Source organism: Trichoderma reesei (assembly GCF_000167675.1).
Source record: "Trichoderma reesei QM6a unplaced genomic scaffold TRIREscaffold_4, whole genome shotgun sequence".
In the NCBI taxonomy this organism is placed as follows: Eukaryota; Fungi; Ascomycota; class Sordariomycetes; order Hypocreales; family Hypocreaceae; genus Trichoderma; species Trichoderma reesei.
The window spans coordinates 738,043-761,827 of record NW_006711151.1 but is presented as its reverse complement, the minus strand read 5'-3'; the positions used below and the strand labels follow the sequence as shown (position 1 = coordinate 761,827).

At 54.1% G+C, this 23,785-nt stretch overlaps 7 protein-coding genes across 7 annotated transcripts; 3 read left to right on the top strand and 4 right to left on the bottom strand.

Annotated features, from left to right (window-relative positions):
- Window positions 1-2,199: 2,199 nt before the first annotated feature.
- TRIREDRAFT_120688 (uncharacterized protein) lies at window positions 2,200-4,923 on the bottom strand (the record flags this gene model as incomplete). Its single annotated transcript, XM_006963150.1, has 6 exons — window positions 2,200-2,600; window positions 3,315-3,491; window positions 3,652-3,656; window positions 4,019-4,179; window positions 4,228-4,630; window positions 4,773-4,923. The coding sequence occupies 6 exons, from the start codon at window positions 4,921-4,923 to the stop codon at window positions 2,211-2,213; spliced, it is 1,287 nt and encodes a 428-aa protein (XP_006963212.1). The 3' UTR covers window positions 2,200-2,210.
- A 939-nt stretch (window positions 4,924-5,862) lies between these two features.
- On the top strand, window positions 5,863-6,316 carry TRIREDRAFT_104867 (uncharacterized protein; the record flags this gene model as incomplete). Its single annotated transcript, XM_006963331.1, has 2 exons — window positions 5,863-6,183; window positions 6,233-6,316. 2 exons carry the CDS (start codon window positions 5,863-5,865, stop codon window positions 6,314-6,316), a joined length of 405 nt encoding a protein of 134 aa, XP_006963393.1.
- Window positions 6,317-7,570: 1,254 nt separating this feature from the next.
- On the bottom strand, window positions 7,571-10,276 carry TRIREDRAFT_57435 (Hypothetical protein; the record flags this gene model as incomplete). Its single annotated transcript, XM_006963149.1, has 3 exons — window positions 7,571-9,580; window positions 9,641-10,076; window positions 10,137-10,276. 3 exons carry the CDS (start codon window positions 10,274-10,276, stop codon window positions 7,571-7,573), a joined length of 2,586 nt encoding a protein of 861 aa, XP_006963211.1.
- Window positions 10,277-10,900: 624 nt separating this feature from the next.
- TRIREDRAFT_75879 (uncharacterized protein) lies at window positions 10,901-12,451 on the top strand (the record flags this gene model as incomplete). Its single annotated transcript, XM_006963330.1, has 4 exons — window positions 10,901-11,132; window positions 11,223-11,530; window positions 11,577-11,682; window positions 11,739-12,451. The coding sequence occupies 4 exons, from the start codon at window positions 10,901-10,903 to the stop codon at window positions 12,449-12,451; spliced, it is 1,359 nt and encodes a 452-aa protein (XP_006963392.1).
- Window positions 12,452-17,130: 4,679 nt separating this feature from the next.
- On the top strand, window positions 17,131-18,630 carry pkar1 (protein kinase A regulatory subunit; the record flags this gene model as incomplete). Its single annotated transcript, XM_006963329.1, has 2 exons — window positions 17,131-17,841; window positions 17,935-18,630. 2 exons carry the CDS (start codon window positions 17,131-17,133, stop codon window positions 18,628-18,630), a joined length of 1,407 nt encoding a protein of 468 aa, XP_006963391.1.
- Window positions 18,631-19,463: 833 nt separating this feature from the next.
- Window positions 19,464-20,256, bottom strand: TRIREDRAFT_57923 (uncharacterized protein; the record flags this gene model as incomplete). Its single annotated transcript, XM_006963148.1, has 2 exons — window positions 19,464-20,110; window positions 20,220-20,256. The coding sequence occupies 2 exons, from the start codon at window positions 20,254-20,256 to the stop codon at window positions 19,464-19,466; spliced, it is 684 nt and encodes a 227-aa protein (XP_006963210.1).
- A 1,409-nt stretch (window positions 20,257-21,665) lies between these two features.
- Window positions 21,666-23,085, bottom strand: TRIREDRAFT_46002 (uncharacterized protein). Its single transcript, XM_006963051.1, has 3 exons — window positions 22,709-23,085; window positions 22,249-22,405; window positions 21,666-22,183 (listed from the first exon to the last, which is right to left on the bottom strand). Coding segments are annotated over exons 1-3 (381 nt in total). The 5' UTR covers window positions 22,710-23,085; the 3' UTR covers window positions 21,666-21,960.
- Window positions 23,086-23,785: the final 700 nt, after the last annotated feature.

The following is a 23,785-nucleotide window of genomic DNA, read 5'->3' as shown; positions in this document are numbered from 1 at the left end:
ATGATCTTGAATCATAAAAGAAGATACTCAGCTAGTTTCTTTCAAATAGATTAATGGGGAGAGCCTCAACAAGAGAAACAGCAAAGCTTCAGATCGCCAAGCATGCACAAGCATCCACATCCTGCAGTACGATTGCCAACGCCTCCCAAAATTGCAAATACTTCTGAGAGATGGTTATGGACGGAATTGAGATGGATCATCGGGGGCTTCCATCGAGGGGTTTTGCTTTTCTGCCAGCACTAAACGTTGTTAAAGATGAGGGGGAGAGGGCGGCAATGGCTTCATGACAAGGAAGCTGCACAACTGACCAACTTGAGAGTTGAATGACCATTTGTGGAAGCTCCAGTACTGTGAATATGACGACTTTGTCTGTAGTGTAAAGCTGAAATGACTTTGCAAAGACCAATCTGTCCCGCTGATGCTCCCCTACTCCCGTTCCCCCATGCAAAATATAAGCAAGTCTTCTAGTTGAACCCTTAGATCTAGCATCGAGTTTTTCATATATGTCTGAGCATTTGATCCACTTGGAATTTTGTCCATAATCGTGCGGATATCTAATAAGCCACTCATTAGCATATCCTTAGAATACGCAAATGGTGAGCCGGATCTACCTGCATATTGAACGATGTATCCTCTCTACTCTCGATGCTCTCCTGTAACCTAGACGTCACGATGAACATGTTTGTCAGGCACCAAATAGAGGGAAACCACATGCTGAGTCAATGGAAGTAAGGTATCGTCGGAATGAAGGTTCTATGCCTCATATAATTCCTATGTATATCGATGAGTCCGTCTGACGGGCACAAGACCGGCCAACTCATGTTGTGAGAGCTAGGTATACCATGGAAGCAATATTCGGGAACCTTATACTATGTAGCTATATATGCTGTACGTCATAGATGCGGTTCTAGTTACAATATATGAAAAGCACTATGGCGTGTAAGCCACGATGACACCCTGGGTAAGTAGGTAGCACCTTGTAATGGTACATCGTGCACCACACTCACGATAACATCACTTGTCACGCAAGTCACGATAATCCGAATACTTGGTTCTTCATAGTCAGAAAGCCCTGAGAAACCAACGACGACGGTAATGCCAGGCCATGAGCATCGAATGAACAAGTGTGCAGCCACTCGAAGCAGATTCGACTATCCAGGACCATGCTAACAGAGCCTCATCGTAATCACAGCCCGGCTCTAGGATCCATCATGCATGCATACCTACCTACCTACCTGGACTATTGTACCACCTTCATCAGACCGGCTGCAGATGACGAATCATGATCCGTCTCCCATCTCCAGAGGATTCCATCGTGGCGTGCATCTCATTCATACATACTCCAATACCTTGGCACATCTGCAAACCCCCCGGCTAAAATAAACCCGCTCGTGCTCTGCTCTCTGCTGCACCGGTCAGAAAACAGCTGCCCGTTGCCACCACGTCCGGCCTCAGTCGCTAATGGCAATAGCGGCAGGCTTCCTCCCAAGCTGCGTCTCGTGTAAGCCAATGACGGTGGCAACGGCCCCGACTGATTGGGTGCATGCAGATTCCGTAGTTACATCCTCCTCACCAAGAAGGTGGCATAATATCCAATGGCCAAACTACGAGTATTCTGACCGCTCTTTATGAGTCAATCTCCTCCAACTTGTCTTGTATCACTCCGAGGCTGAGCCATCGCTAGCTCCTTTCCGGTACGCATCGCGAAATTGGCATTTCTGCCGTGCTAGGCTTGCTATTGCCAGTAGCGAGAAAACCCAGGTGGTACAGCATCAAGAACAGTTTGATTACAGGAGGAGAACGACTCGACCAGATAAAGATAATGAGCAGACAAAGACTCCCGACCCGTGAACCCATAAGCCCGCCACCACTTGTACCTCGCTATCCGCCAAGTGCTGATCTGGGCAAACGCAGGCAAACCCACTGCTTTTATTGTGTGTTTCCACCCGTTGCCCAATTTCCCACTGTATTTGACCATTAACCATACCTAGACACCCAACTCCCAAGAGGCCGCCTCTTCAAATCTCGGAGAGGAGAGAGGGGGGAAAACGAGAAAAACCATCCGTCTAAGCCCTAAGTGAATGAGAAACGAAACGAAGGATTGATGAAGCCGGGACTAGCCCGGCCACACTGTGCCTTCAGCTGTGCGCTGGGCACGCTCAAGTCCGATGGACAAGGCTGAAGGCAGTGTAACAGAACTCGGACCCCCTTCAGTGACAGGCTGGCGTGGGCCAGCGGTCGGCCCTGAAACTAACGGGGCTTGGAGGAGGAGGCGCTGGAACGGCGAAGTCATCTTCAAGGATGCCGGAAGTTGGGGATCTGTCGCCTTCTTTGGTCATGGCATTGTCGAAAGGAATGGCCGGTCGCTGATGTCCTTTTAGCGGGCTAAGAGAACTGCTGAGCGTGGTATAAAGATCTTGGGACGTCGACAGCCGAATATTGGCCCGCTGCGAGGGCTTGATAGCATAAGGCGCCGCGACCTGACCGCTTGACATGTTGTCGGTAGTCTGGGGGAGATTGTGTGTCGTGCGGGAATGGAATGAAGATGGCGACGAGCTGAGTCGACGCGAGAGAGGTTTGGTAAAAGCGGTGATGAAGCTCTAATGCGAAGAGTCAGTCTAGAGATCGAGCACAGGAGAGACAATAAATGAGATGGACCAACATTTTCTTGTACTGGCAGAGTAGTATAAAGGGCAGCTTGCAAATCAAGAATCCTTCTGTCGTATGGAGAAGCCTGTCGACAAACTCGACTAGATGCTTGTAGCTATCGGGAAGTAGCCGTCGATAGACAACAACAGCACGGAAAAATAACGGTGTGCCGGTGTGAGAAGAAGAGAACGAGAAAGACGAGTAGGATTTCTTTGATATCTCAGCAGAGAAGAACAAGGGCAATGATGGGTTGTTGTGAGAGGAAAGGGGCCTTGAAAGCAGAAGAGTCTAGCTCAGGCGAGAAGTTGGAGAAGAAAAGAAATCTCTGCCTCTGTTTGTTTTTCTTTTTCTGCATCAAGCGAGAAGAGCAGGCGGAGGGGAGACTGAATTATAAAGAGTGAGAGGGAGAGAGACAGACAGGGCAGGTTGGCCGGGGATCGAGACCTGGACTATAGCAGGGGAAAAAAATAAACGGAACAGAAAAAAAAAAAGGGAAAAAAAGGGAAAAAAGAAAAAAAGAAAGAAGGCATAGACGGGGGGCCGGAAGGGCGGTTGCCAGACGAGGAGGGCGTGAGAGAGCAGAGGTGCTGTTTGAAGGGGAGAGGCGGGAGCCTGGGGCGTGCGAATAGTAGTGGAAGCTTCGTTGCTGGTACCGGCGTCTGTACCTCGGCATCGACCACTTCGCCCTCTTGTGCAGTCGAAAAAGCAAGAAAAGTACCCATTCGGTGCTGGCAGAGACTTGAAGGGCGTGCGACTCGGGCCTTGGGGTCAGATTTGACCAGTTGGGGCGCACGAGAGACGCTCCGGGGAAACTCTTGAGAATCCGGGGATGCTGTGGCAAGCTGCATAGCATTGAGCTTGGGGTGTGTGTGAAAGGCCTAGTAGGTACCTACCTACCTAGTACCTAGTACGAGGTACGGGGCATGCGGCAATGATCCAAGGGAACTTTGCTCGCAGCACCGTTGCCGACTCCAGGCATGTACTACCTACCTACCTACTTACCCTACCTACCATAGTACTCAGGCAGTGGCTTGTACTGTATTACCATCGACACTCTTCTTGGGCAGAGACGCTGTCCACCGACACATACACTTCGGACTCGTTCTGTGTGTCTGCTAGCAATCTCGCCAACCGTGGATTCAGCCACAAAGGTACCAGGCACGAGAGCCCTCTTCATGCCGAGAATGCCACTGGGCGTGTGCGGAGAAGATGGAAAAGGGGGGCGTGCAGCTGGGGAGGGCGGAAAACAACCTTGATGAGGTCCTTGATCAACAGGATCAAAGTTTGGGAACCGAAAATGCTGCCAGACCTGGGCTGCCTGGCAGGTACCAGTACCTTGAAGCTGTGCCTACCTCGCAGCTGTGCCTACCTACCTCGCAGCTGTGCCCGAAATACCCCGTGGAGGCGTTATACCAACACCAACGCGCCTTCCATCGTGCGAGTGCCTTCCCGTTTGTCCTGGCTTGCGTGTTGTTTTGTGCCCTGGGCCGGCAAGTACAAACCTGGAGTTGCCTTGCCGTGTACGAGTACCTAGGTACAGGAGGAGTTGGTAGGTACGACGACGCGCACTAAGCTGACCGTGGTACTCGTAGCACCTCGTGTATCCAGAAAGCTTTTCTTATCCCGTCAACTTCAGCGCTCTTCTCTGGTTCATGCTTGCACACGTCGTCAATGCCACTAATCAAAATGACACGATACCACCTTGCGGACAGTCCCAAGCTTTGGGCAAACGAAACGAAACCCGTCACGACCGGGGTCTTGTCCAGGCCACACGCAGAAGCTGCTAGAGCAGTAGCCCCGACGTTCCGATTAATTGGGAGATTTGGGGTATTGTGGGGACAGGCCGGCTTGCAGGGTTGCTGCTCGACAAGGGGGGAGAAGGCAGAGCAATCGAAGCTTGCTGCTGTTAGTGCGAGTGCTGCTGTTGCTGTTGCTCGTACGAGCAGAAGTCGAGCTCTGCGAAGTGCCTCGAGCGGCCTTGCTGGAGCAACTTAGGGCAAAGGCACGGAACATGACGCTCCGCATGTAGGTATCTACTATAGGTATGTTGCAATATTTCCGTCGAAATTCGCGCCAAGTACAGGTACCTCGAGGACTGACGCTGCCCCTAGTTACCAACGAACCGACAATTCGCGACTCGGGTATTGCCCTGCTGTTGGTACCGCAAATGCGAGCGTAGTGCGTGCTTCGTACGAGCAAGCAGCAAGTCGCTCCTAACGCTGCCTTGAGTGAGGCCGAGGGACACAACACGACAGCGGACAGGCAGGCGTCCATCTCGTGCCCCCAACAGCAGCAACCTGCAAAATAGATCACGTCAGGAAGGTACTTTGTACGATTCTAAACAACAGCGTCGACAACACGAAGAGTCCTGAAGAGCAAACGAGCCCCGATAGGGCACCCATCCATCCGCCCGAGGGCATTAATGCGTCTGCCGCCCAGACGCAAATTCACCCGACTGCTGCCGCCAGCCTGTTTACCTCGAAAGTTACTTTTTCGTCTGGAGGCAACCCCATGTTCCCCCTCGCTGGCGATGCTGCCCAGCATAACCCGGGCCTGACGTGGCAAGCCAACAGATGAAGGGTGGTGGCCGAGCCCGCCGGGCAAGTCTTCATCAATCATTGCACGATAACCACTCATTGTCAGGCCAAAAATACGGGTCATGTATGCGCATACATGTCATAATGCCATCGGAACAGGTTGCTAGAACCATGTTTGTACATACAGACGCTGCGTCGGACGACCTCCATGGCACGGCTCCACCATCTCCGGGACCCCCTTGCCCCGGCTTGCCTGATACTAATAGTAGGGAGGAGAAGCGACCAGGGGAAGCTCCCACGGCTTCCCCGACGCTGACAATTTTTCGAGAATTTCTTTGGAAGCTTCATATAGCATGGACATTGCTGGGTAGGCGGTTGTATCGCACACGAGTAATGCCGGCCAGGCTTCATATTTCTATTACAGGCTACACTGGAGACGGCACTAGGTTCCCTGGCGGAAGGTTCGCATTCACCGGTGGCTCATGTGTAAAGGTAATGAATCCTGGCTGCACCTCCTTTCTAGAAGATTACGACAGTCATGAGAGTCAGGGCCATCTGCTCGCGAATCGATTCATCTACCAACTAATGTCGCCTGGCGGTCAAATGCTGCCACGATACCGCCTCCTGTTGCTACTACAACTGGATTAGCTCAGGCGATGCGGCTCTGCAAGACACAATGTCTGGGTCGGAAGACCTGCTCCCTATCTGCGTATACCACGACATCTCGTCGAAAGTCTATCCTGTGCGTCAACAGAACGCAACCAGCCCCCCTCCAGCCGTTGCGTTATGGCAAGCAAATCTTGCGAAGGCGGGCCAACACAGACTAGCAGCTCGTGGTATTACTCAATCTGGGCCTCTTCCTGTTTGCCATTACGCCCTGGATTGGCCGTCTCCTGAGATCCTTGAGGATTGTGCACCAAAATTCAAGACAGCTGCCAGTTTTGGTGATCTCAGGCTTGTCAGCAAGCAGGTTGAGCCGACCCCCTTCAAGACCTCAGTAAGTCTCACTCGGGTACTCATCCCTTCCGACCTGAACAAATGGATAGTACGGCCAGAAGCGCCGTCGTCTCGAGAATGGTTTACGAGAACCAAATAAGATTGGTGCAACGTCAAGAGCTGGCTATATCTGAGTGATTGGAGGAGCTCGTTCTGGTTTGCGCTGCTGCCAAGATGTCTATCTGCTAGCAGCACGAACCGGGGAGCAGGACGCAAACTGCCATATACTATTGGACAGCTTGTCTTACCGTCTCACTGGATTTCCATCTCGAGAGTCACGATAGTTTTTAATTGGATTGACAGTTGGACTATCAGCCATACTAGCGGTTGGCCTCTCAGTTACCCCCTCCATAGAGCTCTCGGTCTTTTGCGGTTACATGCGAGGTTGGTTGGGATTCGGTTGACTATTGCTGCAGTAGGTTTCTTGGTTTCCTACCCCATGTCTCACCAAAGCTTCCCTGCGGATGAGCTATGTATCATCCAAGGGCCCTTGTAGACAGAGCTATCCAAGCTCATTGGCCAACTTGGACGGTTTGGAATGCTACGCACCCATATACTCGTCATGCAACTCCATATCCTGCCTCTGCATATCGGCCACGAGAGCAAGATCTATCTTTTCCAATCCCGATCTCCCCCCTTTTTGGTCTCCTTCTCCCTGCTGTGACCCCAACCCAACAAAACTTTACGATGGGCACGGAGATCCAAGTCCAAGTCAACATAAGTGGCATGTCTATGACATGGTGGGCTAACACCTGGGTGTCTTGTCACACGCAGTGACTCTCTACGCATCTTGCACAAGGTGATCGCCCGTAAAAGGGCCCTACTATTACTTGCATGAAGCACGGGGCCTTATCGTGCATGCGCATCCAAGACACGGAATGTCAGGGGCCACATCAGGTTCTTCTCGATCCGAGCAGAATCCGTAGGTGAATCAAAAGGTACCAAGGCGGCCGAAACAAGCGAAGCCCGCGAGGAGGTCGTCTCTTTTTCTTGGACACGGGCAGAGGACCTTTGTAGGTGAATGTTTCTCGTCATTTGGTGTGCTCGCTGCTAACATGGCATGCTTCCTTGTACCTATTAGTCTTCGAAACAGTTTTGTCAAATGTTGCACCGGTGCATGCACGAAGATGAGTAGCATGGCACTTTCGTGCAAGGCTCATTAAAAAAAGAGTACTCGAAATGCAACATAGAACATAATTTCATGCCATCGTCACACCTTTGCACCCGAATCAGAAGTTGTTGAGCGCCATCATGCACTTCTTGCCCCCCTCTCCCTAACTTTGACATAGGTACTTTAGTAGACATACAAAAGCGAGAAACGCCTGGGTATCTGCTCCCCCCTGCTTCGCAACTCAGAGAACTCATGCTTGGCCTTGTTGACAAACTCGTCATGCGGCACCAGAAGCTGACGGAACCGCTGCCGACGCTGCCCCTGCCGACACCGAGGCGGCCTTGGACCTCCTCCTCGACGGCAGGTACACATCGTTGAAGTTCATGGCGACGCCCAGGAAGCGCATGTCGACGTCGGGCTGGTACGCCAGGTCGCCTAGCAGAATCTGCAGCCTGTTGCGGAACGAGGCGCCGAGGTGCCGCAGGCGTTCCTGCAGGGCGGGGAACTCGGACGGCACGCTGTCGGAGGCTGCGAGGCCGCCGTCGTCGTCGCGGCGCGTCATGTGTCGCAGCTCGGCCTCCTGTCGCCGAGTGTACTCCGAGCTGGTCCAGCCGTACAGGCCGAGGACGGTGTCGCGGTAGTTGAGCATGGAGCGCAAAATCTCGCTGAGCTGGTCCAGATACGTCGTCTGCTCCCTGTTGTCGGAGGGGTGGTGGCGGAGCTTGGGCCCCAGCAGGCCCTTGTGCGTAATGTCTTCGAGGTAGCGCCTGTGCGCCTCGATCACGTCGTCGAGCGTGCAGTCCTCCTTGCGGATGCGCTTCTGCAGCTCCCCCCACGAGGACTCAATGACCTCGAACAGGATGTAGTACTGCAGCTGGCCCACGAAGTGAATCATCTCGGCGAGCACACCTCGCGTTGACTTCCACGTCTGCACCACCGCCTGATTGGGGCTCTGTAGCACTCGCCGGGATCCCGTCATGCATTCCCGCCACGTCGACAGGAGCACGAACTCGACCCGCTTGATCCGCCAGAGGAAGTTGAACACCTTGAGGTACTGGCGGTTGCCCCATTCAGTCACGACCACGTCCACGGGGGCATCGATCTTGTACTCCAGCGTGAAGCAGTCCCAGCCAATGTCGCCGTGAGACAGCGTGAGCATGCGGGCGTCCAGCCGCCGCAGCACCTCGGGAGAGTCGTACTGGGCGTTTGAGCCACGGATGGCATGCTCCAGCTGAGCGGTAAGAGTGTGTCGATACTGGGCGCCGGAAGGGCGATCCAGATTCGCAGCAAGGGACTCCATGAGCAGGGCGATGAAATCGCCCTTTCCCAGCAGGATGTAGTCCTTCAGGGCCTGGAGGTGGTGGAACAGACGGAACTTTGTCTCCATCAGGTCCATCAAGCGCTTCATTGTTGTCTTGTACGCCTCATCGATCCATACCTCGACCGTTGCCGTGTCACCGTACCTGAGCTCCTTGGAGGCAGCCTTGGAGTATTCCTCGACCCACATCGAATCGCCGCAGTTGTGTCGGATGAAGTTGAGCGATTTGCCAATGAGAAATATCTTCTGAGCAAACTCCTGCGAGATGATGCTCGGAATCATGTCCTGGGCCATCTCGTATTGGTCCTCCCAAACATTGCCCTTGACTCTCACAGCATCTTGGGTAATGTTCTTTACCCGGACGAAGAACTCGAGGGACGGGTCTGACAGCTCTCCGTCGTAAATCCAGTGACGAAGAATACCGTACCATGGCCGAGTGAAGCTGCCCAGCAGCCGCTCTGCAAACGCGGCAACCACGGGGTCTCCGTTAGAGGAAGCAAAGCTGTGTATTAGGGTAATAAGTTGGCCGCCCTTTTTCTCCTCAGACTCTTCGGCGATCAGCGTGAGGAGTCTCAGCCCCATTGTAGCCTCTCGTGTCCATACTACGCATCTTTTCAGTGTGACGCCCGTCTTCCCAATCCCTCCTCTGGGTGCGGTTTCGTCCAGGGAAGACAGTGCCTTTCGAATCTGGCCTTCGAGGGTCGCGACTAATGTTAGATATGATCGTAGCTCGTTGCTAATCGCCGAGCGCAGGCTCTGAGCCAAGAGGCCATTGGCGGGGGTTTGGCAGAAGTTATGGAGGCGTCGGTAGAGCAACGAGGGCTCAGCCAGAGTGTGCAGGATGGAAACGAGCGGCAGAGGGAGCGTAGCCGGAAGCTTCAGGACATCGTCTTTCACAAAGGGTAGGGTCGTGGATGATACGCCTTGTAGTGTGAATGGCAGATCACGTAGAATGGCCGTCTCCGAAGGCTCGATCTCGGCGTAATTGTTGGACAGCAGGCTAGACCTGACGGATACATCTCTTCTCACCGGCTCGCTCTGGGGCTGCCTCTCGTCGGCGCTGCGTTTCGGTTCTCTGGATGGTTGGTGTGCCGGCTTGTGTGGTAGCTCTTCGAGGGGCGGAGCGTCTCTCATTGGCTCATCCTCCAGCCTTGCGAAGGGAATAGACTTGGAGCGAGCCCTAGCGCGCTTCTTGACTGCATCTCGCGCAACAGCCTCGCGATAGTTTGAGGAAGAGGGCTGGATTATGCTGAGGGGAGGAGGCGGGGCTCTGGGATCTGGAGAGTCGGCCAGGGCGTAGAGGAGATAGAGGATTGCCCATTTCGACTTGAGCACTGGCAGCGCAAGTAGCCGAGAGTAGAGATCTGAGAATCTGAGGGCGTGGGAGGGATTGCTCTGGATGAGCTTCCGTTTGATGGAGTCGGCGGCTCGATCAACGTCCGATAAGATGTCGGGATCAGGAGGACTGTGACAGATTGGCCGTTGAGCAAGCCGAGCAATATCAGTTCTGCAGAGACGGGCCTACTTGTTTATGATGGTCCTGACGAGCTCATGGCTCAGGTTATACCGCGCCAGCCAAGAGTCCTGGCCTTCGTTTGGGCCTCGAGGGGGGACGATTTGGGTTATCAGATTGTCGAGGGCATTAGCGACGCGATCTGGTGCCATGGCTGCATTGTCGAGGCCAGTGACGACTTGAAACGAAGGTGAGAAATGCAGCAGAAGAAAGGGGAGAAGCAGTGAGTCGAAGGGATATAGCGACAGGTGAGGTAAAGTCGGGTTGGAGGAGAGAAGTGAGTTCAAGTTTGAGGCTTGTAGGTAGGTAAGTACTACTAGGTAGGTAGGTATTCAATTGTCTTCCAACGCGCTGTCTGTACAGCAGAGACGCGCTGAAGTCTATTAAAGTGGGATGTAGCTTCTGGCCGGTCTCGCCAGCACCAAGGTAGCCGCAACCTTCACTAAGCACGACATCCCCCCCGGCAAGGGGGTACTGGTCACCTCAGCCGCCCGCGGTTGCGCTGCAGAGTACAAGCCTCCGAATCCGTCACTCCTGCGGCAAAATTTCCGACTTCACTCCAACCAGCTCGACTCCTTCGCACCGCCCGCAAGCCAAAACACACTTCGTCCGCCATCAGCTTCTCGGCCTCACCATGCATTTTTCATCAAGATAGCCGCACTGCCGCGATCGCATGGTGTCTCTGATCCCGCTCGTCACCCCATGAGCCTGCCCTCGCGCTGCGCGCCGCTCAACCGCCGCACGCGACAACTCCCGTCGTCTCTCCGCGATCCACGATGCCCGACATCGACCCCGCGGCCCTGAGCCGCCCGGCCGTCAGCGTCTCGACGCCTGTCTTATCGACAAAGTCGCTGACGCTCACGGCGCCGGGCTCTCAGAAGGCTGTCAAGACGAGCCAGATCATACCGTCTCGAATTGACCTTGAACCGCTCTATACCGCCCTGAAAGCCGCCATTAGCCCCGAGCAATGGATCATATACAAAGAGTCCACTACGGAATTCTTGACTGGTATGACTTTTCATATGGCCTTGGCTGTGGCATTGCCTGTGCTCCTATCCATCAGTACCGCTGCTGTATGCTCATCATGTGATATAACAGGCCGCCTCAACCAGGCCGAATACTCTAGTCGAATCGACCCGATCCTGTCGTCACCAACGGGCGAGAAGGACCACTTGCATAACCAGCTCATTGCTGCCATCTATGGCAATGTCACCCGGGAGATGCCCGACCCAGGCCTTGCGCCATGGGTCAGTGCTAACGACAAACCCACGGCGACGACAGGCAGCAAACCTGTGTCGGGTGACGCAGCAGAGCGCAGGGTCAAGGGAGAAGTGATGCAACTACCCGCCCGGGATCGACGGCGCATCAAGGAGCTCACACAAAACGAGGTTCGTTCTAATCAACCAGTCACTCCTGGCAGCTGTTCCAATCCTAACCAGCCTCTTAAAACAGTATGATCCTCACGAGAGCTTGGCGAACATGTTTAGCGAGTCGCATCGGAAACCATCGGTAGCGACAGACGTACCGCCAAGCGCGGCTGGCGGCATCAATAACATGAGTACGTGGTCGACTCCCTCTTTCTCTTGTTTCCGTCTCTTCTAACTTGACCTCCAGACTTTGACTTGGAGATTCGGAAACGATATACACAACCTCTCGCCGTAGAATCTGGCGAGTTTCCGGATACTGGACAGATAGCGGGACGAATGCTCCCTTTCTGCTACGAGGCTGGGCTTGTCAATGGCCACGCATCGGATGCACCCCAGCTCATGTCTGTTGCTACCGAGACGTTCATCAAGGAAGTCTTGACGCAAATCTTCAGCCGCACCAGAAGCAACGGACCTGGTGATTCTGGCAGCGCAGGCTACGGCGTGGGAACCACATGGATCCAGACGCACAAGTACAGCAAACAGCTTCATCGCGAAGAAGATGCGGCTCAGAGAGGCGAGATCACCCGAGACAAAGCAGGGTTGTTGCCCGTCGAGTCCAAGGCTGCCAGCGAGAGAGGTCCCCTGGGCATTGCAGATGTTCGAATTGCCTTGGAGATGGCGGACTGCGGAATCTCACAGTTCCCCATTATCTCAGCCCAGATCTTGTACGGATACCGAGAGGGCGAGCTCGAGAACTGGACAGACTACACTTGGGTCAATGGTGACCCCCCCGAACCGAGAGTCGAGGAGGTCTTAACAAACGGCGAGGCAGAGTTGGCCAACGGCGCAAACCCAGACGCAATGGATATCGATAACGAGATGTGGTGGGAAGGGGCAGAAACCACCGACATGGATATGCTGGATAGCGTCTTGGACTCTTGCTTGGCCGTCGGATCATGAAAGCAGGAAGAAGAAAGAAGACGAAAGAAGCAGCGGCTTTGCCGCAATTTGCCGCCGTTCTGAGCACAAGTCCTCGGCGGTCATTATTCCGAGAACCGGAGCCACCTCCCAAACACGATAGAGCGAAAGTGTGGCTTCAAGGTATGCGGTTTTGGATAGATTAAGTGGCTGACAGGGCACCCGTTACGATGGGAGGCCAAGCGATCGACAGGACACCCACACATGAATAGAGTGGATGGATCGCAGTTGGGAAGCAGGGCGCAGCCTTGTCAGTGCTATAAGTACTGGCAGATGAGATGATCTGCCACGAGGCTTTGGCTAACACTAGCAAGCCTGGATATACTCCTTTTCCTTTTGGGCTTTTCTTCTTTTGTTCCGTTACTTTTCCTTGCTGATTTGTCTTATGTTTCTTTCTCTTTGGTCTGTAACATCTATTCACACTGGTGGGGGACTCGACGGCGTTGCCGGGCTGCAACTATATTCACCACATCGTTTCTTATTTTCAAAGGCTAATGAGGGAGGGGATACATGGTTTTGATTTCTTCATTTTTACGCATTGTGTTCTCAATATGGAACGATACCCTAGTTGAAAGGGGGGGCAAAGGGCAAACTGGACCGAAAACCTGTCCAGAATGTTTGTACATAGCCACGGGAGAGATTTTGATGTGCCGCAGAGGGAGCAGGCCGCTCAGTCTCACGTGGGCGATAGTATTTGGTAGGACAGCCGCGTTTCCGCTGGGCTGCCGGAGTCAGCGTCTCACCCACGACGCTGTTAATTGACAAGTGCCGAATTGGAGGCGGCGTTAATGCAGGAAATAGAAACTCGCATGAGAGGAGCTCTATATATAGCCACTTTGCCCATCTATGGAAGCTGAAGAGGCATGTGTGTGCGAGACTCTGACTCAAGCTGCAGCATTGTACCTACGTTGGTACGTGTATGGTAGGTAAGGTAGGTAAGCTACTCGTAAGTACGTCCTTGTAGAATGCTGACATTCGAGCTGGTGTACGGGAATCTTGATGCGTGGAAGAGGCAAAGGCATAGTCGTTTGCGTTAATCAGCTGCCAGCCCGTTTGCCATCGCGTGAATCCTCCAGGAGCCTGAAAAGGGGGGGAACGAATCTGTACTTCGTACTCTCTCCTGATTCCGTCTGTTTTGGTATCGATGAAACTAGAAGAAACGCAATGGACGTAATCAAGTACGGAAGGCAATAACCCTACTTTGCCACCAAAGGAGGCACGACGTCAGTTGGAGGCCCGGCAGATGGCGGTACTTGGGAAGTCCGAGAGTCTGAAGCAGCTACGGCAGTGTTTACAGATTCGAGGAAAAGGAGACGATTCACACCAAGACAGGTACCAAACAAAGCAGAAAATGCAACGTTGAGTCTTCCAAAACGTGTTGTAGAAACACGGATATTGGTCAGAGTCATGGCATGATTGTTCGTTTGATTGTCTCTGGTCGATAAGCTGTCTCCTGTCTGAAAGGTCATCTCCGAAAGGGGACGAGGACAAAGAAGGTGTGAGTGGGTGGTTCTGCGACGCCTCACAAAGCCGCAAGCGGTAGGAAGAACCAAAGAAGTCCTTTTTTTTTTTCTCTCTTTTTTCTTCTACGCTTCTTTTGTGACAAGATCTATTGACGTTAATTACGGGTATCGACTACTAGTAGTAGCTGTTATTTCAACCTGCTGCATCTTCTGGGGGGGAACGAGTAATAATTGCCCGGGCAGCTTAATCTGGCCACCCCTGGCCCGATTCTATACACACCTTAATCTCTTGCGCGGCGCCATACGGAGCACCCCGTGGCCATCAATGCGGGAATCGCCTGTGTTTGGGCTCGCTGCTCACATGTGCTCAGAATGACTGCAGCTCTTTTTTGTATCCCGGTTGGTTTCTCTGGTCGACACGTGGTCGATGTAGGTACGTAAAGCAGCGCAACTGGCACCCAGAGTGGACGGTGATGCACGCTGCAATCAATCCCTCGGGGCAGAAGGACCAAGTGCTTACCGTGCGCCATCAGCTGTGCTTGTAAGACGTGCGCTGATGAGGCACTTGTCACGGGTCGCATTGGAAAGGAACAGAATCCCTCTCTTTGTTACTGTTCCTCTTGGATCTTTCAGCTGTCAAAGAAAAGGGACCAGACGAAAGAAACAACGAGATCCCCCCCAAGAAAATGTGGCTTGCCGGGTTGGGCATCTAGAGGCGTGGAAGGCCCAGGGTCGTGGCCACTTAGAGCAGGGCGCGTGTGAGGTCCGAAATGAGGACAATTCAAAGAGCACCACTGCCACGAGATGAAAAGCCCATGCAAGTACGGGGTGTCCTTTTGGGTCGAGCTGGGTACTACTACTAGTCATGCTTTCTTTTTGCGGTGACGGGACAGGGTCTGTATGAGGGTAAGACATTTTTTTCTTTTCTTTTTTTTCTTTTTCTTTCTTCATTGTTTCTTGAATCTTTGTCCACATGACGAGGCGGGGAGAAGAGTTCACCTCCAGCCATCTATTACTTGCTCTTTATGGGCGTTGCGGTATAGAGAATGGGGGTCATTTCGTTTCACGCGGCCGTCACATGTTAGAGGCAACAATTGCAACTGGAGTCTGGTGCCGGAGAGCCTACCTCCCTAAGTATGTAAGGTACCTCCTGTAAAGCGGCCTGCACCTCATTCGCTACAGCGGTAGGCGTCCGCTAGAAAAGGCGCCGAGCCTGAGCTGAGGCGCGCCAGGCTGCGAGAGCGCCCTGTTTTCGGGCCCTGCAGAAGAATCCATGGAAGCAGAGGCCACAGAAGGGCTGGCGGAACGGCGCTGGAATGATTTTGGTGGGCACAGCAGGCAGCCTGTCCTGTAGGGGATCCAGCGCCAGCGCCAGGGAAGGTCCAGGGAAGGTCCAGCGAAAGGGCAAGAGGGAGGGGTGGGGAGGCGACTTTGGGCAGGCGAGGGCCCGTGCGACGCTTCTAGAAAGCTTCCGCAGGCCCCTTGCCGCTTGTTCTTTCATTCTTTTGGGCTTCTCTGCGCTCCTTCCCATGCCTTTCAAACCCCCACCTCTTGCTGCATTCACTCTAATACACTCTGCCTAACTGAATGGATGGCGCCTTGGATCAGCCAAAGAACATCGGCTGCTAATAAGCCATTGCATTTTAAACTTTTCGCTTGCGGAATTTTCCATGGTTTTTTTGTGCTGTGAAGAGACAGGAAAAAGAGAGAGAGAAACCATTGCACCGCTGCGTCGTGCTGCCATCGGCTAATCCTTGCCATTACGTAGAAGGCTACGGTAGCTTTGGGTGCTGGCTGACGGCTGCCTTGTAACTCTGCGCTGTTGGCGTCTGGGTGGCCACTGCTCTTTTTGCCCTCCAGCTCAGCCAGCTCTTGCTTTTTCGTTGCTGCTGCTCTTGCCCCATTTCCGCGCTGAGCAACTGCTACCACCTTGGTGCTTCCTGCCAAAAGCTGTAGAACCCAAAGCTCTGCTCTCCTCTCCTCTCCTCCAACCGTCGCTCCCCAAACTTCTCCCTCCCATCATCATCCCTCAGAAGCCCACACAATCCAGACAACATCGCCACCGTCACCGCGAGCATCATTGATCATTGATCCGGGCATTGGCCCACCAAGAACCTTCACCTTCTGGCTCGTCATCTTTTTCTCTCTTCCCTTTTTTTCCCCTTCCCCACGCCCGTCCTCCCGCTTCGCCCTTCTAGGCTCGGCCCCTCTTTGTCGTGCCTCTTCGTTTGCCCGTGTGTTCGTTCGGTCGATCCAAACGGGCGCCTTTCTGGGTCCTGTCCTGTCCTGTCGCACGACCCCTCCTCCGTCCCCTCGTCTTCCTCCGACCCTTTTCGCGCTATCGCCTCTCTGCTCTTTCATCTCCCTCATCTAATCTCGTCGACGTCTACCCGCAGCGTCCCGCATCCAGCTGCTGCACCGCTAAACTGCCGGTAGGTACCAGCTTTTCCTCTTGTCTCATTGCTCTCTGTGTGCATCATTTCCCTTTTCTTTAACGCCAGACTGGGGGGGTTTGTCCTCGGCTGGACAGGTAGCGCGCTGGTGACGTTTTTGGCCGCCACCTCTGCCTCTCCCCCCTACTCGTGCTCCTTGGGCCTGTTGCAGGGACAAAGGCGCTGCGTTTGTGCCTCGTTTGCCGCCGTTTCTGCAGCCCCCAGCCTGGCCGGTTTGCCCTCCGTCGCCCTTTGCCTTCTCATTTTCGCTCTGGTCATGCCCGTCCCAGCCCATTGCCATGCCGCCCGATCGGGTGCCAGGCAGCCCTTGCCCTTGTCCTGCCCTCCCCTCTAGTCGTTCGCATCTCGGCCTCCCCGGTACGACGCCGTCAAGGCCAGGCCTGGGGGGTGTGCCAAAATGCCCACGACTGACAGCCCTTGTCGATTGGCCCCTCTGTTTGAATTTCCCGTCAGTCTTGTCTGCGATGGCGGGCCACCCGGTTCTCCCCAACCCCGGCAGCCTGGTAGCGTGCTGCTAATTCTCATCGCGCAGCTTCGCGCATACAAAACGGCTCTGCTTCCCAGACCCGCTCCCGCGCAAGCTGTAGGTCCAACTCACTCCGGTCTTTACCTTTCGTCTACGCTCCTTCTCTGAGTTGCTTCTTGTTCGAGTTTTACGTCATTTACCTGTTTTGATACCAGCCATCACCAAGCACTCAAGACCACCTAAAAGCACTCAAAGCGTTCAAGCACACCTTCACTGGTCATGTCTCTGCCAGAAGCTTACCAACATGAGATTCAAGCTCTCAATCGGCAGGTTCTGCAGACCTGTCCGTCCGATATCCTCCAGTTCTGCGCCGACTTCTTCAACTCGCGACTAGCATCCGAACGAGCGGCGAGCCTCTCCATCTTTCGCGACCGAGGTACCCCCTCGCCAGGATTCTCCCCATCGCCGCGATTCTGCCCTTCGCCCACCAGCCACTTTGCCATGATGTCTAGTCAATTCTCGAGCCCGTTTGGGGCCAATAGCAACCCGTTTGGCGGGAGCACCTCGCCCATGGCCTCCAGCGTGATGCACAGCGTCGTGGAGGAGGAAGAAAACGACAACGACAACGGCCACGACCACGGCCACGACCGCGACCACTTGGCCCCCGGAAACCCCTTTTTCTCAGGAGCCTTTGGCGGCGACGCATCAACCGAGGCTCCACCCACCATGAGAGGCCCCCCTACCAACGACAGCTATCCGGCACAGTACAACTTTGGACGTCGGACGTCCGTTTCAGCAGAGTCTCTGAAGCCGAGCGCTGACAGCTATGACAACTGGACTCCTCCCTTTACCGAAAAGACGCCTGAGCAGATTGAGCGACTCAAGCACGCCATTGAGGGAAATTTCCTCTTCAACCACTTGGACGATGAGCAGAGCGCACAGATTCTGGGCGCCCTCGTCGAGAAGCCGATTCCCGCCAGGGGCATCAAGGTAAGAGCACTCACCGTCCCCGATCAAACAGAAAAGACGCATCTTCATCAAAATACCCGCAAATGTTCCCGGTCGCTAACAGCGAAACAACAGGTCATTAGCCAAGGAGACGCTGGCGACTACTTCTACGTGGTTGAGCGAGGCTCGTTCGACGTCTATGTCAACCCTTGTGGCTTCATCGAGCCCGGGCCGGACGGACTGGGCAACAAAGTCGGCAACATCCAGGCTGGCGGCTCCTTTGGCGAGCTTGCTCTCATGTACAACGCGCCTCGTGCGGCAACCATCATCTCTGCCGAAGGAAGCTGCACGCTGTGGGCTTTGGACCGAGTGACGTTCCGTCGCATCCTGATGGAGTCGACATTTGCCCGAAGACGCATGTACGAGAGCTTCTTGGAGGAGGTGCCCATCCTCTCTTCGCTCACCCCCTACGAACGATCCAAGATTGCCGATGCCCTCGAGACGCAAAAGTTCGCGCCCGGTGACACCATCATCCATGAGGGCGATCCCGGCCACTCCTTCTACCTTCTCGAGAGTGGCGAAGCAGCTGCCTACAAGGGAACCGAAAAGGTGCTGTCGTACAACAAGGGCGATTTCTTTGGCGAACTGGCACTGCTCAATGACGCTCCGCGAGCCGCTAGTGTCGTGGCTGTGACGGACGTCAAGGTGGCTACGCTGGGCAAGAATGCCTTCCAACGGCTCCTCGGCCCCGTCGAGGGTCTCCTGCGAAGGACAAGATACCAAGGAGTCAAGACGGGTGTCGAGGAGATGGACCCCCTGCAGCAGGAGTAAGCTGCCAAACGGACAAGCGCATCATTTTTACATGTACCTTTGTATCGTTTGCATCGAGGTGTATAATGTCTGTACGGGTATAAGTTTAGGGGGGTCGTGACGACACTGGCAGTTTTACAGAGGCAGGATTTTCTGGACATGAAAAGGCTACCGACCATTAGATGGGCTCTACAGATCGGTTTTACGGAGGTGACGGGAGCGGGCTGGGGTATTGGCAAAGGGTTGCATTTTACATTGGCCGATTGCGACATCGTGCAAACGTCTGCTCGCTCTATCGGAGGCCCTATGTAACGGGCACGGCTACCGGCGTTTTCGGGATACTCTATGTGTTTTCTCTCTTGTTTTTCCTTTACTCCTACATCTCACCGTCGCTCTTCACTCCCTTTGAGACATGCTATTTGAGCAGATACCTTGTTTGATACCGTTATCAATGCGACTAATATCTCTTGAGGGATGATTGGGGTGATCGCTCGTTTTGATACCGCCGTAATTGCCCTCTGCACCTACTTTCTTTAATCATAGCAGAAAAGGAATGTATTCTACTTGACATGGATCATTCGGCAGTGAAATGTGAATTGTTCGTCAACTTCATAGCTAGCCCGAATTTCACGTCGGCGGTGCCCGACTCATGTACCTGTGTGTGGTATCTGGGGTCCCGGCCTTGGTTGACGCTGCCTCGTACCGCTAGGTACCTAGTATATGTAGGAACAAGAGATGAGGAAATATCAATGGCGAATCTATGTACATGTAAAGAGGAAGCCTGCACGAGATATGATGATAAAGTCTAAGAAAGAAGTGATAGTGGAGGAACCGACAGTCGGGTATCCTAGTCGTCATGACTGAGAAGGCTCGGCGGCGGCAGCCCTGGTCCTCAACTCGTGCCGGATCTGTTCCCTGAGCTCCTGGACGGCGATTTCCGTCTCGAGGACCCTCCCGACGCCCTCGCGCCAGTTGTGCTCCAGCGTCTGCATCTCGGCCTTGACGTCGGTCTGGCGGGCGGCGCGGGCGGCATTGACGAGGTCGATGTCGCGCTTGGCGGCGGCGAGGTCGCGCTCGAGGGAGCGGAGCTCGGCCTCGAGGTGGTAGTTTGAGAGGAGCCAGGCGTTGCGGCCGTGGGCGTCGAGCAGGGCGAGGTTCTGGGCGCGGGAGGAGAGGTAGGAGGAGGAGACGAAGGCGTTTTGCAGGGCCCGTCGCGTGGCCTGGGCGGTGGCCTCTGAGGGTGGTGAGGACGAGTCGGAAGAAGGGGGCGGGGGGAGCTCTTGGGCTTCGTAGCGGGAGAGGTCGAGAGGGGGTTGGGGGGGCTGGGAGGATTGGATGCGGGATAGTTGGGCGGATATCGCGGGCGAGAAGGATGGTTCTTTGAGGGGTGGGAGGGCAGCGGAGGAAGAAGAGGAAGAGGAAGAGGAAGAGGTTGATTGTTCGGAGGCGATGAGGGCGCGGGCGGCGGAGAGGGCTTCCGGGGAGGGTTCGGGGTCGATGTCTGTTTTGGTGATTTGGAGTCAGTGTCTGGCGCTTTGGGATTTTTGCTATGGCTGTGTTGTGGCGTGTTCCTTGCGGAAGATGTTGGATGGGGGATGAGGTGGACGTACATGGGAGAGATTCGTGGTAGGCTGGTGCGACGGCCATTTTTTTTGCGCGTGGATCTTATAAGGTGTCGATTTCTCTTTCGGTTTGTATGATGATTGTAGATGCCCCAGACGACGTGTCGACCAAGGGGCTACTGGATGGATGGGATTCTGGCTGGTTGGGTCTCGGAGCAGTCTCGTCGGAGAAATCGCAAGGCTGAAGTTTGGTTTCGCGGTTTCGCGGTTCCCTTTGCTTTTTCTTATGGTGGTTGTGTTTTCGCGAATGTTTTTTACCGTGGCGAGACAGAGAGGCGGCGCAAAGAATAGAAAAATGCTTCAGTGGAGATTTGATATAAAAGAGAATCAGTCTTTCATGTGGTGGATTTCGATTCGGTGCTTTGCGTGCACGAGGAGCGTGTTGTTTCAGTCGTTCGATCAAGCTTCCATCTTTTGAGAAAGTAAAGAAAAAGCAGCAGCAAAAGCGCAGCCAACCAGCACGTGTTTTCCACCAAGAAACGCAGCCGCAAGGCTGAACCGCGCAACTAGCTTATCTAATCAGCTACGGTGCTGCATTCTAGAGGAGACACAGGAAAGCGGTTTAGCGCTGTTTTCCTGGGCCTGTCGGTGCACGGACCAGGCGTACCAAAAGTGGGGGCGAAGGGGGGGCCAGCTGGTGCGAGTTCCGGGGGTTGCGGAGACGAGAGGAAGAGCTGGAAGAGGCATGGAAAGTGATTTGGGGGGGTGAGTGATGAGGAGGCGGAGGGACGAGGTGCAATTGATGTTGGAGTCTCTCAACTGTGCTTGTAAAGAAGAGGCATCTCGCATGTGCAGCTGACTCGGAAACAACTCGTAGAATGTGAGGAAATGAAAGCAATTGGAGGTCACGAAACATCCTACAGTACAGCATCAGCATCCCGGATGTCATCGCACAACAATGTGCCCCCCTTACCCCGGCAGACGTCAGAAGTCACTCTCGCAGCCATTGTTATCTACCAACGCATTTACGAGGCACATACTGTATATACATACCTACATATTACTTGGAGCACACTGTACATCGTAGTATCAGCATCAAAGCTGCCGATACATTCCCCCATTCGCCCATGGATCTGCAGCCCTTTCGTGGGCTATTGAAACCTCGCATTTACCCAGAGCGGGGTACGCTGTCGTTATCGGCGACTACCGACACGGTGAGCTCTGGCACTGTTGACACACGGTCGAGGCTCGTTCAAAGTAAGACCTTGCTTGCTTGCGTGTCCCGCCCTAGGAGGCCGAGCAAGCATCGATAAATGACTCGCAGGATCATCACATATGAAACTGTTGAGGCCAAGGAGCTCGAGGAGATGGCACTTCATCGACACACTGTATCCGTGTAAGCAGAGCAACAATCATGACACGAGAAAGCGCAAGTCCAGGTGAAATGTTACACGGCTTTGATTGGATCTATCTGAGAGACCGAGCCTTCATATGATGGAAAGAGAAAACAAATAACATATTGTACAGTAATACATATCCTTCGCCGGCAAAGCAACGTCACGGCGGGCATGTATCATAACTTTGGCCACAGATGGAGTGCCATCATGTCCAGTCTTTGGATGTCAAATCCCACTTTCCATCCTCCCCGAAAAAAATGGAAAAGAAAAATAAGAGGTTTCGAGACTATAAAGTAATACGCATCATTCATGCATAGTGGGATGCATCAAGACAGGTCCAGGATAGAGCAGGACTGATGGCACGTCTCTGGGCGCGAGACAGCTTGTCTCGTCTAGACGGAGTGAACACTCTCGGCGGAGTCCGTCTTGGAGAGGTCGTTACCGTTCTCCTCATCAACGGGTCCGTGGACGGACTCTTCGAAGAGAGGATCAGGCTCGTTCACCTCAAACTTGGTCTTGAAGTCGGAAAGGTTGTGGTGGGAAAAGCTGTTGGAGCGGCGACGGGCATTGGTGAAGCGGAAATCTTCATCCACGACTTCCTCGCCGGCACTTCCCCTGTTAGAATGTGTCAGTAGATGTAGTATAACGCAGACGTGGTGGGAGTCGGAAGAGAGACATACCAGTTGCCCTTGCCAGAGCCGTCCTTCTTGATCTTCTTGGGATCGCTGTCAACAAAGCCGTTCTTGGCAAAGAAGCGCGGCAAGTTTTCTGTTGGAGAGACGCTGCCGTCGGCAATGCCCTTGTGGTCACGGTCGTTGTACTTGTGAGAGCGAGTCACTGATGACAATGGTGTTAGTTCATGCAGTCCATCAAGGTGATCATCGGCGTCAATGGGAATGGGAATGGGCTGCGTGCTGACTCTTTGGGTTGGGTTCTGATGGAAAGAGGTCCTGATGGTTGACCTCTGGTGTTGCTGATGTATGTATGTGTGCGTAGTGTAGACGTCTATGGCAGGGTTGGGTGTGAGGGAGGCGAAGGGGATGATGGGACGCAGAGACAGTGCCAATGCCAATGCAACACGCAAGAGAGCAAAGGGTGATACAGGTGCGGGGGTGCGTAGCTGCAGCTGGACAAACTTACTTTTGACGGATGGATGGCGAGAGGCGAGAAAACGAGGGCTAGGCGCAGAAGGGGTAAGACGGAGGTCGAGCGGGGGAAGACGAATTGGCCGGAGAGAGACGGTCTGTTGTGTCGAGGAGGCAGAGTTGGAGTAAGGGTGAGGAGGCGTTGCCGGAACGGGTGGCTGTTGTTGGATTTGTTGGTGCTGCTGATTGTAGCTGGGTTGTTTTTGTAGTAGTAGTATGTATGGGCGAAGGTGGAGAGAGAGTAGTGGTATGTATGTAGAAGACGGTGGAAGAGGAGAGTTGAGGCTATGGGTGAGTTGCGTTGAGGAGTCGAGAAGTCGTGTGTGATGTGCGTGAGCGTTTGTCGAGTCTGTTGTTTGTGCGAGAGATGGCAGTGATTCAGAGACGAAGGATGATTGATGGCTTATAAAGACGAGACGAGAGCCGCGCAAGACATGCTGGGCACCTTTGGGCTTTTGTAGCAGTTGTATCACCAGGCGTCACGCGAGAAGCTTCTCGGGGGGGTGGCGCCAAGAGACGCAGGAAGCAGAAGCAGGACTGGCCAATCACTTTGCAAGGATGGAGGGGGCAGGAAGGCAGGAAGGCAGTGAGGGCAGGAGGGGAGTGGGAGGCCGGCAAGCGGTGCAGGTGAGGGCTGGAGTGACCTGGGCGGCATCGCTGCATTGACTCGAGATTGGAGACGCAATTGTGGTTCCGTCTGCTGTTCTGTTTGGCTCTCGTCTGATCTTCTCTGAGGGGGCGTGCAATGGAACAATCTGAGTCACAGTACGCAGTACGTAACCACTCGTACTCGTACCTACCTACCTTACCCACAAGGTACGAAGAATGGAGGGGGAAATGGGAGGAAGGAGGAAACGGCGAGGAAAACGGGCAGTTTGCAAACAGCGGGAAGCAGCGTCTGAGCTGTGTGAGCTTGACCTTGGGGGGGCATCAATTGACTGACGGACAGCTCCGGTACAGTCCCCAGTACCTGCGAATGACGTGCAATGACGCCCAGAGACCAGGTATTGCGTAGTATCGACTCCGTGCGTGCTTTCCTGCCCACCGCGTGCGTGCTTGCCCAACATCGACG